Source organism: Furipterus horrens, unplaced genomic scaffold, assembly GCF_987537825.1.
Source record: "Furipterus horrens unplaced genomic scaffold, mFurHor1.1.pri manual_scaffold_2, whole genome shotgun sequence".
In the NCBI taxonomy this organism is placed as follows: Eukaryota; Metazoa; Chordata; class Mammalia; order Chiroptera; family Furipteridae; genus Furipterus; species Furipterus horrens.
In genome coordinates this window covers 21,267,265-21,282,940 of record NW_028327172.1, presented here as the reverse complement: position 1 = coordinate 21,282,940, position 15,676 = coordinate 21,267,265, and the positions used below count along the sequence as shown (strand labels likewise).

The following is a 15,676-nucleotide window of genomic DNA, read 5'->3' as shown; positions in this document are numbered from 1 at the left end:
TTTCAGACCCTTAATGAAATTTAGAAAAATACAATGAGGCAGCTGATAGTGATTCCAACAAAAGATTTTGCAGAGTGTTTTGAACAGTGGAAGAGATGCTGGGAGAACTGTGTGCGGTGCCAAGGTGCCTACTTTGAAGGGGACTGAGGCGTCCTTGTCCTATGTACAGTGTTTCTCGTATCTTGTATCTTCTTCAATGAATGTCTCTATTTTTCATATTATATGGCTGAACACGTTCTGGACCGACCTCATATTATAAATGTATATTCTCTCTCTTCATCTCCTTGTTCTTCTCCTAACTGAACCAAAAACCAAAACAAGAAAAAGTCCAAATTCCTGAATTTTTAAAAAACTTTTTATTTATAAATAGCTTCAAGCTTATAGAAAAGGTGTAAGAATAAAAATAGTACACCCGTATATTCTTTACCTAGGTTCTCCTATTAACACTTTAGCCCTCTTTACTTTACCAGTGGTTGTCTGTGTCTCTCTCTACACACACGCGTGTGCATGTGTGCATAAACATTTTTCTCACTCATTTGGGAATGTTATATACATCATGACCTTCTACTCCCAAATATTTCAGTGTGTATTTATTCATAATAGGGATATTGTCTCATGTATCCCTATTATTATCTCTCATTTTCAGCTTCACTGGATTTACCATTTGTGCGATTCTTTGAACTAATCTATCCATCCACATTCCGATTTTATCAATGGACTCAAAGATGTCCTTTAGAGTGATTTCTTCCCCTTCAGCACTCGATCCAGCTTAGAGGTAGGTATTGCATTTAGTAGTCAGGTCTCCTTAGCCTTCTTTAATCTGGAACATTCCCACAGCCTCTCTTTGTCTTTTATGATGTTGACATTTTTGAAGAATAGAGTGCACTCCCTGCCTTTTAAGTACAAGGTTCATCATTTTGAGTTTGTCTGATAATTTGTATCATGGTTAGTTTTAGGTTATGCATTCTCAGGCAGAATTCTAAAAAGAGTGATGTGTCCTTTGCAAGGTGTCACATCTGGAGACACCCAGTGTCTAGCTGCCCCTCACTGATCACCTGCTCAGGGTGTTATCCAGATCTGCACTGTGTAATTACTGCTTTCCTTTCTTGCTACTAATAAGCAACATATGGGAAGACACTTTAAGAACATCCAAGTATCTGGCTCTTTTAGAAATTTAGCAGCTCTTGATATTCCTTGCTTGATTTTGTCATAAGTGATTTTCCAACTCTTTCACTCTCTTCACATTTACCAGCTGGAACTCAAGATTCTGCTGTAAACACAATCCCTCCCTTCTCTCCATTTATTTATTATCGGTAGTAACTCACAACTTCTTATTTTCCTCCCAGTGGTTTCTAACTCATTTTTGCCCTTAATTATTTTGGTAGTCAAATTGTTCCAGTCTTGGCCACTGACAGCCCCTTCAGGCTGGCTTCTTTGTCCTTCTGACATGCCTGTATTATTTTTTGAACACGTTCTTACTTTATGGCATAGAAAGATGTTCCAGGCCCATGTTTTACCTCCCTTGCTTTCTTCCTCTGCCACTCAGAGATTCCTGGGTTTTGATTTAGATTTGTGGAAAACTCACCTCCCTCTTGTATTTACTCATTGGCCCCACCCCTCTCTAGTCAAAGCTTGCCACCAGCACCACCACCACCACCACCATGAAAACCCTGGGCTCACCTGGCACCTTGTTGTGAAAGGTCAAGGTCTCTGTTTTTGCCCTTGCCAGAGTCACCTTCTTCCTGGTCCAGAGTCATTTCAAATGTCATTTTCTCTTTACTCCACATAGACATCCCTGGACTAATTTAATTATTCCCTTATCTGTGTTCATAGCACTTTTTACATATCTTTATCATGGTGTTTCAAACACTTTTTTAATTGATTGATTTTAGAGAGAGAGAGGAAAGGGGAAAGGGAGAGAGAGAGAGAGAAAAATTGACTATTGTTCCACTTATTTATGCATTCATCAGTTGATTGTTGAATGTGTCCTGACTGGGATTGAACCCATAACCTTGGTGTACTGGGGTGATGCTCTAACCAACTGAGTTACCCAGCCAGGGCCTACGGTATTAATCTTGTATTATTGTGCTTTGGCTATGTTTCTGATTAGACTAAACTCAATATTTTCAAATAACTTGGGGATAAAGGTATTAATTTTTATTTTGCAGATGATGAACTTGAGGTTCTGGGAGGGGAGCCTGAGAAAGAGGCAGCAGAGCACAAGGTGAAGGTGGTCAGTTACAGCCTACCCCTGTCATTTATTAGCTGTAGAACCTTCAGCAAGTTTCTCTGTTGGTGCTTCCATTTCCCCAACAGTAGCACATGGATGATAATACACAGAAACTGCCACATGGGGCTGTCATGTAAATTAAAGGAGTTAATTTTGTAAAGCACCTAGAAGCATGCCTGGCACATGGTGTTATATAAATGTGTGTTAAATAAAAAGTCATGTCATTGCAATTTAATTCCAAGTCTCGAGAGGATAAAGTTCCTAGCCACTGTTCTATGTTAACTTTGTGGAATTCTAAGATTCCCTGGGACGCAGTAGTAATATTGGAGACAGCAGTAAAAGGAAGCTGGGTCTGGACATAAGACGTTACTGAAGTGAGAGGGAGCAAACTGTTCCAGCAGCCTGCTGAATTAAGTCATGGACCACGGGAGGCAGCAGGTGCCTGGTTCTCCTGACTCTGGGTCTAGGGCCCATGGGTTATACACCCAGGCAAGGAGCACCAGGGTAGACTCTGGGAGCTGGTACCCAAGGAGGTCTCTCTCTCTCTTTTCTTTCTTTCTTTTTTTTTTTTTTTTTTCCGGAAGTCTCTTTATAGGACCTTCCTCTCAAGTCAGTTGTGGGTTGCACATTTCAGTCCCTGGGGTGACTTGTCACAGACTGTCTGTGCATTCACAATTCTGCAAGACAGTGCCACTGTCAAATGGAAAATGTTAATTATTGCTTCCTTGATGATGGCAAAGGTATTGGCTGAGTTCTCAAAACTTATGTGAGTGGCATTGCCATGGGGATTAAGAATGAAGCTCGCATTTCCAAAGCAAGGATCACATTTATTTTCACCAAGTATTGCTTATAATATAGTTGCATAGCTAAACTCTATTACTATTGTCCTTATAATTAATGTTGATAAAATTAAAATAGAGAACTGAATTGTGATTGATGTGGTAAATGACCACTCTTACCTGAGTGACAAAATTATGTAAAAAGGTTTAAGTTTAGGGTCCATGGGTAGGCTGTGTTTGTCCCCATGTGGACACGTGTCCGATGTTACCTGTTAACAAATGTGAGCGCATGATCGGCCTGGCACGGGGAGGTTGGAGAACAGCCATTCCCAAACTTGGGCGCAAGTCAAAAGAATCAGGGCTTGTTAAAACACAGATTGCTGGGTCCCATGCCCAAAGTTTGTGATTCACTCGGACTTGAGTGGAGACCGTGAATCTTCATTTTCAGTCAGTTCTCAAGTGATGATAATGATACTATCAGTTCAGGAATTACAACCTGAGAACCACATCCCCTTTGTTGATTTAGAACAAACATCCCCTCATTGGCAGCACCTTAGTACCGCCTGAGTTGAAAGGCCATACAGTTAAAGTTTTTCTTTTAATTTTAATGTTTTTTAGTTCTTTCTTTTTCTTTCCTTTCTGTCTTCAGAATGCTCATTGACTTCAGAAAGAGAGGAAGGAAGAGAGAAAGAGAGGGGGAGACACATCTATGTGAGAAAAATTAATTGGTTGCCTCTTGCGTGCACTGGGTCCAGTGACCGAACCCAGAGCCTAGGTATGTGCCCTGACCTGACTGGGAACTGAACTTTCAGTCCATGGGATGACACGCCAACCAACCGAGCCACACCAGCCAGGGATAGACTTGTTTTAAAGAGCAGCCAGATTTCCCAAACACTTTTACAGACCAAGAAAGCCATCATTTAATTCTTTCTCTAGAAGAAGAAAACAACAAATCTTAGTGATGGAAGTTTTAAAGAAATATCATAATTAATTAACTTAGAAATAGATGTTTCGGATGTCTTAATAATTAAACATATTAAGACTGTTTGCTGCTTGCCAATTTTTATTACACATTTGAAAGGTATATCCATCTAGGTTGGTCTTTCATTGGAACAGTCTTGAGAGGTGATGACCAGCAGGTGGCGCTCAAAGTCAATGCATGGCGACCTGGATAGGGTGAAAGGCAAATGCACCGAGGAAGGTGCTTCCTTTAAATCCTCCAAGTAAGGTCTTCTTAACCACTTGTCATAAAATACCTTGAGACACATGTCTTGGAAAATCGAAGTGTCAAGCTCAGCATCTTTGCCACATTTCAAACTAGGTAATTACCTTCTCTCCCAAAGGGAGTCTGTTTTATGTGTTTGTGTCCTTTCTAGGTTACAGGTTTCCCAAAGGCAATGATCTTCCCTTCCGTTCATTCTATATAATGCTGAAGTGAAATGCACATTTTACAATAACAATTTAATTATTCTACATCCCTCTGAGCTACATGATGACCTGTTATATAATTGCTAGTAATATAGAAATGTGCCTGCCTTGTATAAACTCTAGCAATAAACGGAAGTTTTTATTTGACCTAAAAAGTAAATTGCATATTTACTTCTCCTTTACAATATAAAAAGCCATTTTCCTGACATCCCAAATTGTAAGTCATTAACAAATAAACAACACTGCAGTTTAGGCTGTCATTTTTATTGTCCACAGAGGTTTTCTTTACTTTTCTTTTTTAACTACATACAACGAATACTTTGATATAATCTAAGATAATAAAATAGTTGAACCACCTTTTTTTTTTTTTTTTTAAGATTTACATTTGTATAGAAACAATCTGTGGAACTCCTCGCCTCAAAACTAAGGGTATCTAAGAACTGTGATTCATCAGTGTTGTTTTGAATAATTGTTTGGTTCCAAGTTGCTGTTAACATTCTCAGCTGAAATGTGTCTCCATGCGATTTCCCTTGGGTCCAAAGCTTAAGGCCTTGGGAAGGTGGCCAAGAGAAAAAGGATGGCCACTCTCCTCTCTGTCCTTCCCTTGTGCAGAGGACAGCGATTGAAACAGGGTTGTCACAAGAGCCAGGAAGTAAAGAAATCAATTGCACATCTCTAGGTTTCAAGGGTCAGAGTCACAGCACATCTTTCCACAACTCCCTATCTGTGGATGTGAAGCTCCTCCGTGACAGCACAATGCTCATTCCTCCCCAAACGCTCCTTTCCTCCACTAATCATGTCAGTTATTATGGGTAGGCAGTGGCCATTGTCCATGAGTCCTCCCTAAAGCCTGGTAATTTGGTCACATTTAAGTATCATTTTTTGCATTTTGTCACTTCGATGCTCTGCCTTGTGCCCCATTAGGGTCTACCATCCCCTAAGAAATGCCTCATCCCACCCTCAAATCCCCAACGTGCCTAAGAGTGAAGACCCCCACGGAGACAGTGACTTCAGTGAAACACCCCTGCCAAAGGTGCCTAGATCATCCCATTAATCTTAGTCCACTCGTAGATGTCCTGTTCACACACGATGTCGGAGTTGATGAGGAGGTATCTGTCGCCCACGCAGAAATGTTTCTGACAGGCGGCACATTTGAAACATTCCAGGTGATACACTTTGTCTTTCACGCGCATCGTCATCTCATAGGCACGGATCCGCTTGTCACAGGAGGCGCAGAGACCGTCTTGGCCAAAAAGCCTGAGGGTTGGGGGAAAAGAAAGAAAAGCTGAGACACTGGGAGAAAGGGCTTGAGAAGTAGGCTGAATGTCCAAGATGTCAGGAAGCCAGAAGGAGTTGGGCGCAGACAGAGGCCGGCTCTGATAGTCTTCCCTGCGAGGCAGAGGGCACCCTCGAATGGAACCTGTGGCATTCATGTTTCACGAAACTTGTCCCTTGTCTGAGCTCTCTCCCTGCCTGCAGCACTGTTCTCTGTGCCCTGAGGCTGCCCAGGCCCCTCCTCTGTGGAAAAGACTCAGCTGCAGTGATGGAAGTGAAGAGGTTAGGCATGTATCATGTGTCCTCTCCCAGGGGGCCTTTCATTTTAGAAGAGAAGCTGGAGTAAACCCCTGGGGGCGCTTTGAGAGGGAATTGACCAAGAATGTAATGAAATGGGCATCTTTCAGAGGCTCCCAAATTCTATCACATCAACAGCCACTAATTCCACCCATGGGGAGGATGAGTCTTGAACTTCTCCATAAGCTACCAAGGCCTCTCCACATGACAGTCCACTGGGACCCCAGCTTCTGGGAGGCAGCGGGAGCTGGATAGGAAGTACGGGGTGCAGTTAATCATGTCTCAGAAATCTAGAAGACAAAGAGCACCTCTCCACATTGAGTGGAAGATCTTAATTCAAGGCCCTCCCTGCCCCGTTGCCATGAATCTTCGGAGAAACTTCTCTTCTGACAACTGAGCTCAAGACTCTCCTAAGTCTCAGTCGATCAGTCAATGAATACTTCAGTAGAGCAATCCCTGAATATTTCAAGCAATAATCAGTCTCAGTATGGGGGATGCAACTCAGCGGAGCCAGAAGTGTGGTCCTGGGAACTTGTTAGCCATGTCAAGTCTCAGGTTCCCCTGACTGGGGCACTCTTTGGAGGGAGGCCCAGCATTCTGAGTGTGAATGAGCACTTCCAGGTGATTCTGGAAGTTTGAGGATCAGCCTGCAAGAGTGGAATAACACTAGTATTGGAATCAGAAGACCCAGCTTCCGTCCAGGACCATCCCTGGGTACCCAAGTGAGTCTGGGGAGACCCCTGATTCCCATGAGCTTGTGAGACGGCCATGACCACAGCGTCCACATCACTCGCTGCTGGAAGGAGCCACGGGAGTTATGTCAAAGCACCAACGGTCAAGGGCTAAGCCAGCCTGGTCGTGTTCTAACCCATCTGGGGTGTTCCCAACTGCGCCGGTCTTGCAAGAGGAAGTCATTTTCACGCACGCCTGATAACATGGCATATTAGCAGGTCTTTGCCACATCAAACCTTTAAGACAGTTTTAGATAAATGCTTGCTCTTATTGGAAGTTTTTACTTCAGAATAGCATGGAAACAATTGGTACAATCTGAGAGGTTGTAGGTGGGATGAGGGCAGTTGACAAATATTGAAACATTTGGCAAAATTAACGGGATCAAGAAGACGTGGTCTGTGGGTAGAGAGGTCTCTGTGAGAGCCAGGGGCCAGTTCATTTCTCTCTGAATCCTGCTTTCCGTCTGAAGAGCTCTGAGCAGTTTCAAGGCACCACCTGGGAGCAAACTCATTACTGGGGGAGAACATTTTATCCCAACGTAGCAGATGGCGGAGCGGCAGGGAACTGCCACGTTGGAGGTCACAGAGTGGAAAGACAGTTCTGGTTTCCTGACTGTTCAGTAAGTGGAATTTGGGCCTGAGCGAGGATAAACAACTCGCAAAACAGTGTGTGTGGAATGAAGCCAACCTCCTGGGGTGTGTGGCCCTTCAGGAAGGACAGCGTTTATTAAAGGAAAGTCGGGGGTAAATTACAATACACGTCAGGCAGCTAACGAAAAGAAGGATGAAGGAGCAATATTTGGGAGATAAGTTCAGGTCTAGTTAGCGTCACCTCTAATAAGGCAGGTGCCTGGGAGCATGTGACTCCTCTCTCCCGGCTTCTGTGTCTTGAGCCAGACAGCAAGGGAACTGGAAGAGCTGGCCTCTGCAGCCCCTTCCGGCTCGGGGGGTCTGAGATTCTCCTCATGGTAAAAGCACACTAGGACTTGACATCTAACTTGAGCATCCATCTCGAGCCCTGTGAGCATCGGTGCCTTAGGCTGGGTGGGCGTCCCAGAAGCAGAGCCTGAGATGAGGAGTTACTGAGGATGTGTTCTCAGAAAACCAATTAGGTGGCGAGGAACACGGGACAGAAGGCGAGGAAGGCAAGCAAAAGGGCATCTCAGGCAGAATCCCTGGGCAGGATTGTGCGGGGGTCAGGGGCGGGGGGAATAGCCTGACAGCAAGGGGACTCTGGGATATAAGCCACGTCTCTAGGACACCCAGGCAAGGTTGTGGGCTTTGGTGCTCCTGCAGTGTCGGCCATCGGGGAAGGTGCTCTGGGGGCCTGCGGGGGGGAGTGGGCACCCTTCTGGCTCGAATGGATGCAGGGGCTGGCTGCTGAAAGTGACACAGAGGGAGGAGGTAGGCACTCCACACACAAAAGTTGGTACAAGGGACCGGAAGGGATCTGGGCCAGCACTCACACTAACGGCTACTGTTAGGTTCCCAGCAACACAACACAGCACAACAGCGCAGGGTTTAGGCTCTGCATGGCGTCTCGTGAATACGTGAGACTAAATGTCTGAAAAAGACCGTCGTGGGCGAGCCAGCCACTGGAGAGCCCCAGGAGAAGTTATCCCAGTGGGGAGAGCCAAACCCCATCACAGGACCCATTTGGTCACTTCTCCAACGTGCCTTTTTTAAGACACAGCCATGTAAACAGGTCCTTGGCTGAAGGGCCATTGCTGAAGCAAAAAACAATTTTTTTTCCCCTCTGTCAAGAGATGTCTCATCTTAAGCTTCCTCCTGCCTGTTTTAATAACAATAATATAAGTATTAAAGGGTGTCTGGAAACGCCTGCACTAACACAGAGTTAATTAACATGTTGCCTAGGAATGTAGCAGGGAGAAGAATTATTTCATGTCACCAAGACACAAGTTAATTAACATTGGGTTCTCCCAGACTATTTCTTTCTCTCCTTTTTAAAAATGGAAAAGATTAACAAGCCCAGGCAGCACTGGATTTATTCTTGACTGTTATATAAAACCGTGGAACTAGGGAGAAGCCTGGGCTCTTCTGACCTTACTCTATCTGCACTTCATTTAATAAGATTCAAATGATTTGACAGGGATGTAGTCAGGGGGCCCAATGGGAATCATTTGCCCGTCTGCTTTCTGCAACGACTTGGCAGACTGGTAGCGAGCAAAATCAGGTCTCTATTTATCCCGGTTCTATTTTCTTATAACTTACAAGAAATTGACTAAAATGATAATCTCAGTCATTGAAACCCCTACTTATGTTCTCTAAACCACCAAATTTGCAAGGACTTTGTCAGGGAATTTAGGGGGAAAAAGCTTATTCTATCTGTCTCTCGGTAAACAGATAAGCTCCCTTCACTGTGAAATTGCCTGCATATATTTTTTTTAACGTAAAATGCTCTGCAGGCAGGTTGGGGCGGACGCACTGGCCTGGCTTCGCAGGGTTGGGTGGTCCTCATGTATTAGGGCTGCATGCTCCACAGACCCTCTGCCACAGGAAGACGGCAAAAAACTGACAGCTACACACTTGAGCAGCTCTGACGGTAGAGGGCACAGAGTTACCTCCACCGCAGCTACTGTGGGGCTGGAAATGCTAGAACATTCTGGACAAAGGCTCTCACTGAGTGCCAGGAAATTCACATAGCCAATAATATGTATGACCTGGAGTGTTAGAGACATCCTCAGCACCTGTCTGAATAGGGTCGAGTTCCTATTTGCCCTTCCATTCTCCCGTCCCTGTTCTTGAGACAGGAAAAGTCTTAATGATAATGTCAGGAGGGTTAGTTACAACAGCAGCCAACATTACTTGATCCTGTGCACCACCTCCTCCTTGGAAGTAGGTATTACTGTTACCCCATTTTACAGGTAAGGAAATCAAGGCTTCGGAAAGTTCAGTAACTTGCCCCGGGTCACAGAGCTAGAAAGCAATGGTGCTGGGGTGCAAACCTGCAACTGACTTCAGGGCCTTCCTATGGTGGCAGGCAAATTCTTGGAGCGCCATGGCAGGAACATGCTTTCTATTTTTAAGTTTCTCCTCACATCCTATTGGAGTCATACAAAAGAATATTTATAACCCATAGGTATGCTTTGAAGCATTAAATGAGCTCTTCAGAGCACACCCTCAAATGTACAAAGTATTCTGAATTTTGTGTTTATCATTCTGTTGCCTTTACACAATTAGTATTTTTCCCCATAGGAGTGTATGAAAACATGCTTCTCAAACAGGAAGCAATGCCAACTGCTTCTCTGCGTGGGGCAGCTGAGACTCAGCCTCCGCAGCCTGACCTCATTCTGGCAGGTAGCAGGAGCCATGAGATGGACCCAGACTGAGATGCTTGTGCCAACCGGGCCCCCTGTGGAGGGCCCCAGAGGGTGGCGATGAGGATACCTGAGATAGTCTCTCCGGCAGAGCTTCCGGCCCAGCTTGTAGTACAGGCGCCGCCCCACTTCGCCCAGCCGGCACCCGCAGAGGTCACAGCTGAGGCAGTCCTCGTGCCAGTACTGGTCGATGGCCTTCAGGAAGTAGCGGTCCCCGATGCTCTGCTGGCAGCCTCCACATGTCAGCAGGGATGGGGGGATCTGCAGCACCTCATCCACGGGCTCCCTTGAAAGAAGGCCAAGCATTAGGGACAACCTCCTTTTGGCGAGACAAGCATCCGTGGTCAGGAATCACTCTGGGCCAACAAACAGGGAATGTCACTCAGTTGTCAGTAACATAAAGAGAGGAGGGGACAAGGTATCCTCAGGCTGGACAGTAGAGAGGCCCTGCCAGCTTTGGGTTAGGACAGGAGAGAGCTAGACCTTACATCCTAGATGTTTTAGGACATAAATGCAGGCCCTAGCCGGCATAGCTCAGTTGGATGGGCATCATCCCACAAACCGAAAGGTCATGGGTTTGATTCCTGGTCGCGGCACATGCCTGGGTTGCAGGCTCAGTCCCGGTCAGAGTGTGTATGAGAGGCAACCAGTCAACGTATCTCTCTCATGTCGATGTTCCTCTCCCACATCAACTCACTGTTTCACCCTCTCTTTCTCCCTCTCTTCCCTGTCTCTAAAAATCAATAAGCATGTCCTCAGGTGAGGATTGAAAAAGAAAAAGAAGTAAATGTGGAGCACCAAGAGATGCCCAGGGCAACTGTAGGTGGTACTCTCCAGCCCCCAATAGCCCAGCACCGTTTTCACACCTCTGGTCTCTCTTTCCCACTCTTCCCTCCTAGTCCCCTTCCCTATCTGCACATTTCTTTCTTTTTCCTCATCCCACACCCAGGACCCAAGGGCACTGCCAAATCCCAGAAGAGGCACCTGGACTAAAACAGTTGCTTGCTGCTCGGACAGCCAACTATCTACAGAGCTGAAATCTGCAGATTCCATATGGAATCTACCCGCCATCCTACCTCAAGCCCTTCCCGACTGCACAACAGCAGAGGTGAGGAGTAAAATGACTGAACATTATTTTAGATCACTTTTTCTTTCCAAGATAAAAATTCCAGCAGGATAGAATAGAAAGCTTCTTTATTTTTTTTAATTTTTTTACAGAAATTTCTTATCCCATCCTTCATACTTAACGAATCCTTGGACAAAAACCCCAGGTGTTAAAGCCATTGTTAAACTTATAAAGGACATCAGACAGACCTTCCTTCCTGTGAAATCTTTTACAACAGCAAAACCGATATGGCTAAAGTTGATTTAGGCAAGAAAATGGGGAGAAGACTATACAATTATTTTCAAGGGAGTGGAAGGCAATTAGACTCTGAAACCTCCATCCAGGCAATTGTTAGTAGTGAGGCCACAATATGTGTTCTTGCAATTAAAAAGTCATACAGCTTCCAAATTTGCTTAACTTGAATCTGAATACTTTTGTTTTTACATTTTAAAATAAGTAAGTTTATTTGCCAAGAGAAAACTAAAGAGAAGAAATGATGCTACCACCTAATGGGACATAGGAGAAACCTAATACCTGTTGATTTTTAACAATTAACAGGTGCTCTTTGAACCTTACTCAAACACAAATTGATTTTTAATATATCTATTATGTACTTTTTAAATGGGCCTGATTCCAACTGTGAAATACCCAAAGGGTGCCTTAGGGTATAAGTCTGTGTCTCCTATTTCTAGCTGCCATTAACTTACCAGGTGACCTTGTGTCTCAAGTGGCCTGTGCCCACAGAGCTCAGCACCCATTACCCTTAGGGGTGATGAGGCTCAGGTAATCAGTGTTGGTGACACTCTGACAGCTTCAGGTCACTCTGTCTGCAACATGCACACCTCCCTGTGAACAGGTGGCAGTACTAAACCCAAGCCAACACATTGTAGATTGAGTATAAGGATCCTTCATGAGATTAACTCCTTTTAGAACAAGGAAATGTGAAACCCAAGCCAGTTTTCTTTTAAAAACTCAAGACTTTAGTTTTAAGAGTTCACTGAAGCCTGACTTGCTTTTCTTTGTTTCCATAGGTTAGACATAAGGACTTCCTTTTTCCCTCCTGAAAAAAATAATATCCCCAGCATTTTCATGTGCATCAACTCAAAATTGCATCTCTTCTCTTTCCATGGTCCCTGGTCTTACTTGGGGCTTTTTTAAAAAAAACTGAGGGAACCTCAACACCCGCTAAATGGCCTGATGTTGATGCTACCAACCAACTGTGAAAGAGGAGGATTTGCACTTAGCTGGTGCAAAACTGCCTGGAATTAAAATGAACTGCTCTTGTTATTCACTGGGAGGTGCTGGAGCCACTGACTGCATGGTAGAGAAAACCTTTATGTTCATGAATTCTGGCTGTCTTTCTATTTAAATGTTACATTTGCATATGTCTAGGCAAATTTTTATCTGTAATTTGGAGATTCTGATCATACTGACCCAACTTGGCTTTGAGTAAGTACACAATGAAGCATTTGGTAGGACAGTGGTCCGCAGTAGAGATATTAAGCAAAAGAGCTATTGCGATGGTCTGAGACAGGAAAGGACAGGAGAAGATATTGGCTCTATCTATCTTTCTATAATTAATAACAATATTATATTATTTTTGGTGGAGGTTCCAAGCCAATAAGTGAGTGGGATTCACCTTTAAATTAATATTTTATATTCCCCTAGAGCCTAACTGAATATTAGACCTGAATACACTACATGCTGGATTTCTGGGATAATTTCTTGACAATCTCTGAGAGAGAGGGGTAAAAATGTGCTTCAGTAATTCTTCAACTAGCTGGTCCATCTCCCATTAGAGCCTATCTTCATTGAGCAAAGAGCGAGGCACAGGATGGAGGAGGTGAGCATCCTTCAGTAGGTGCCTGCTGTGTTATAAGGTTAGGATGTTTCAATTTTCCAATCTCAGTGAAAAAGCACCAACTTTGAAAAGAGCAAACTTCCTTCAGGGAACTGAAACCTCCAGATTTATCTCGTAATAAAAGGATTAGTGACTAAGTTCTGCTGATCGAAAGAAAAAGCAAGGCATTAGGCACCAATTTATCCAACTCACTCTTATTGTATTACTATGGTCTTTGCCCAGACTCTGAAAACTCAGAGCTAAGTTGTAATTCTAGGTTTGTATAAAAAAAAAAAGAAAAGAAAGTGAGCAAACCACCCAACCAGCCTTAAACCCAGTGTGTGAGTGTATGTGTGTGTGTGTGTGTTTTCTCCTGAGAATGTGAGGAAACTGGTTTTTGTTAGAACAAACCTAGCTCCTTATAGAACTGGTGCCTGAACCTCCCAAATTGAATAGTGATGTTTATATTCTCATTGGATCATGGTACTTCCTGTGTTTTATGAGAACATGCTGAGCTTTTATGCTGGTAACTGAGGGTAAAACCTAGGTATATAAACACCATAGAAGGCTGAAATGGGGGGGAAAGGGGAGACTTCAATCAGGAAAGCACAATTCTTTTAAAGCAGGAAAAGGAAAGAAAACAAAACAAAACAAATGCCTCTTAAAAGCACAAATGGACAAGTCATTAACCAGCTCCTTTGGTCTGTGTAACAAATCCCTTCAAAGGATTAGATGCGGAACTTCAAAGGAATAAAAATTCTCAAAACCAGACAGCTAATGAATCTTAAAGGGCATTTGCGCTGACGAGAAAATGGTATTTTAAACAATCCTTTTCTCCCCATGTTAACACTAAAGAATGGGCTGGAGGTATAGAGGCTGGGGACAGGGAAACACTTCCAGCCGGCAAGGGGCTCCAAAAACAAACGCGGCCAATGCTCGTCAGAGCTCTGGTTCTCTGACCCCAAACCCCTTTGAGATGTGATAAAGGCTAGGAGACTGCAGTTCCCAGAAAAATTCACCTACACACAAAATGTATACTAACTTTTGAGGTTCACGGACCCCCATAAGAGGACCCTGAGGGGTGGGGCGTTGTACACGCATCCAGGTTAGCCCCGGATTTAGGTGCTCTGATGTCTCTGGAGGCCAGAGTGAGCCCCGAGCTGGGCTCTCACACCCCTTCACCCTCCGGCCTCTGGCTCTGCGGGCTGCTGCTCCACCTGCGGACCCGGAAGGGGGCCGTCGGGGGCCCTGGAGGCCTCCGCTGGAATGCTCCCCTTTCCAGGACCAAATGGACAAAGAGAAAGGGGACCGAGAAGGAGCTAGAGGGGGAAAGGGAACAGAATGAAGCCCTGAACGCGGTCGGGGCTGCACCTGCGCGCCTCCGAGCTCCCCCTGTGCCTGCTCCCGTGTAAACTTTCTGGCCCGCGGTGGCTTTGGGAAGCGTCCCAGGTAGCCGGGAGGGGCCGCAGAGGCGCTGCGCTGACCCCCTCTCCTTACTGCCCGCCGCCCAGCCCCTTTCTCGGTGCCCCCCGAGTCACCACAGGCAAGGGGGAGCCCCGCGCAAGGCAGAAGGAGCCAAGGGCAAGCTGCGGGCGTGCATCTGGAGCCGTTTTGCCCGCCATCCGCGCCACCCCACCGCCCCGGGGCGCGAGGCCGTGGACACCATAGGGGGCAGGGGCACTACACGTACTCAGACGGGTCCAGGCTCTTCCTCTCGATGGCCGAGGACATTGGGGAAGGAGGTGGCGTGCCAGGTGGCGGGGGCGCTCCCTTTGTGGCTCGGAGCTGGCCGGCTGCTGGGGCTCGTACCCCCTCGGGTGCTCTGGCGCCGCCGCCGCTCCTGCGCCTCTTCTTGCTCGGGCGCTCCGGCGGTGAGCTCGCCCCTCCGTGCTCAAGGACAGTCACCGCGCTCCCTTCAAATGCCAAAGAGAGAGAGCGAATCACCGGGCTGCCAGCGCGCCGCGGCCGAGGCGGGGACCGGGGCGCGCAGCCTGGCCCCGGGCGGCTGCAGCAGCTGCTGTTCAGGACTTAACCTTCCATCCTGGTCCCGCTGCCGCCGCCGCCGCCGCCGCTGCTGCCCGGTCCGGCTCAGCTCGCGCGCTGTCGCCCGCTCCGCGCCACCCGCGGGAACGGTGCGCGTCCGCCTGGCCGCCCCGAGCCCCTGCACCTTCCGCCGGGGTCGCGGCGCGCAGCTCGCCGCTGAGGGCAAGGAGGGGGGAGGCCGCCGGGGGTGGGGAGGAGACCCTGCCTCTCTCCCCGGGCTCCCTCCTCTCTCGGGAAGGTCTATTTTCGCTCAGCTTCCCTCTGTCTCTGGTTTCATTTCCTTTTCCTGATCACGATTCAAATACAATAGAAGGAAATCACATTTAAAGAGACAGTTGCCCGGTACCACCCCCCCCCAACCCCTGCTTTTTTTTTTTTCTTTTTCTTTTTCTTTTTTTAAATGGGGCTCCTGGGGATTTGCAATACGAACAGCAGCAGCAGCAGCAGGACAGACTTGGCTTCTTAAAGGGGCCGGCGTCGGGGACAGGAAGAGTCGCTCAGTGAGCACCTCTCCGGGGAGAGGTGGCTGGGTTGCCCCCAATCATTCTCAGGGCTTCCCCTCTTCGACGTTTCCCTTTTGGTTAACTATGGCTGAAAGTAACCAGCTCAA

The 15,676-nt window shown here is 46.3% G+C and overlaps 1 protein-coding gene across 1 annotated transcript; it reads right to left on the bottom strand.

The window, feature by feature from the left end:
• Positions 1–4,054: 4,054 nt before the first annotated feature.
• Positions 4,055–15,360, bottom strand: LMO2 (LIM domain only 2). Its single transcript, XM_090262818.1, has 4 exons — positions 15,057–15,360; positions 14,714–14,936; positions 10,149–10,364; positions 4,055–5,694 (listed from the first exon to the last, which is right to left on the bottom strand). The coding sequence occupies exons 1-4, from the start codon at positions 15,061–15,063 to the stop codon at positions 5,475–5,477; spliced, it is 666 nt and encodes a 221-aa protein (XP_090118944.1). The 5' UTR covers positions 15,064–15,360; the 3' UTR covers positions 4,055–5,474.
• Positions 15,361–15,676: the final 316 nt, after the last annotated feature.

Bases quoted from the DNA above. Each gene is read 5' to 3' on its own strand.
- LMO2 (XM_090262818.1), bottom strand. The intron at 10,365-14,713 runs GTACGTGTAGTG...CCTTCTTTCAAG, and splicing joins AAGAGCCTGGACCCGTCTGA to GGAGCCCGTGGATGAGGTGC. The intron at 5,695-10,148 runs GTATCCTCATCG...CCCAACCCTCAG, and splicing joins TGCCGGAGAGACTATCTCAG to GCTTTTTGGCCAAGACGGTC.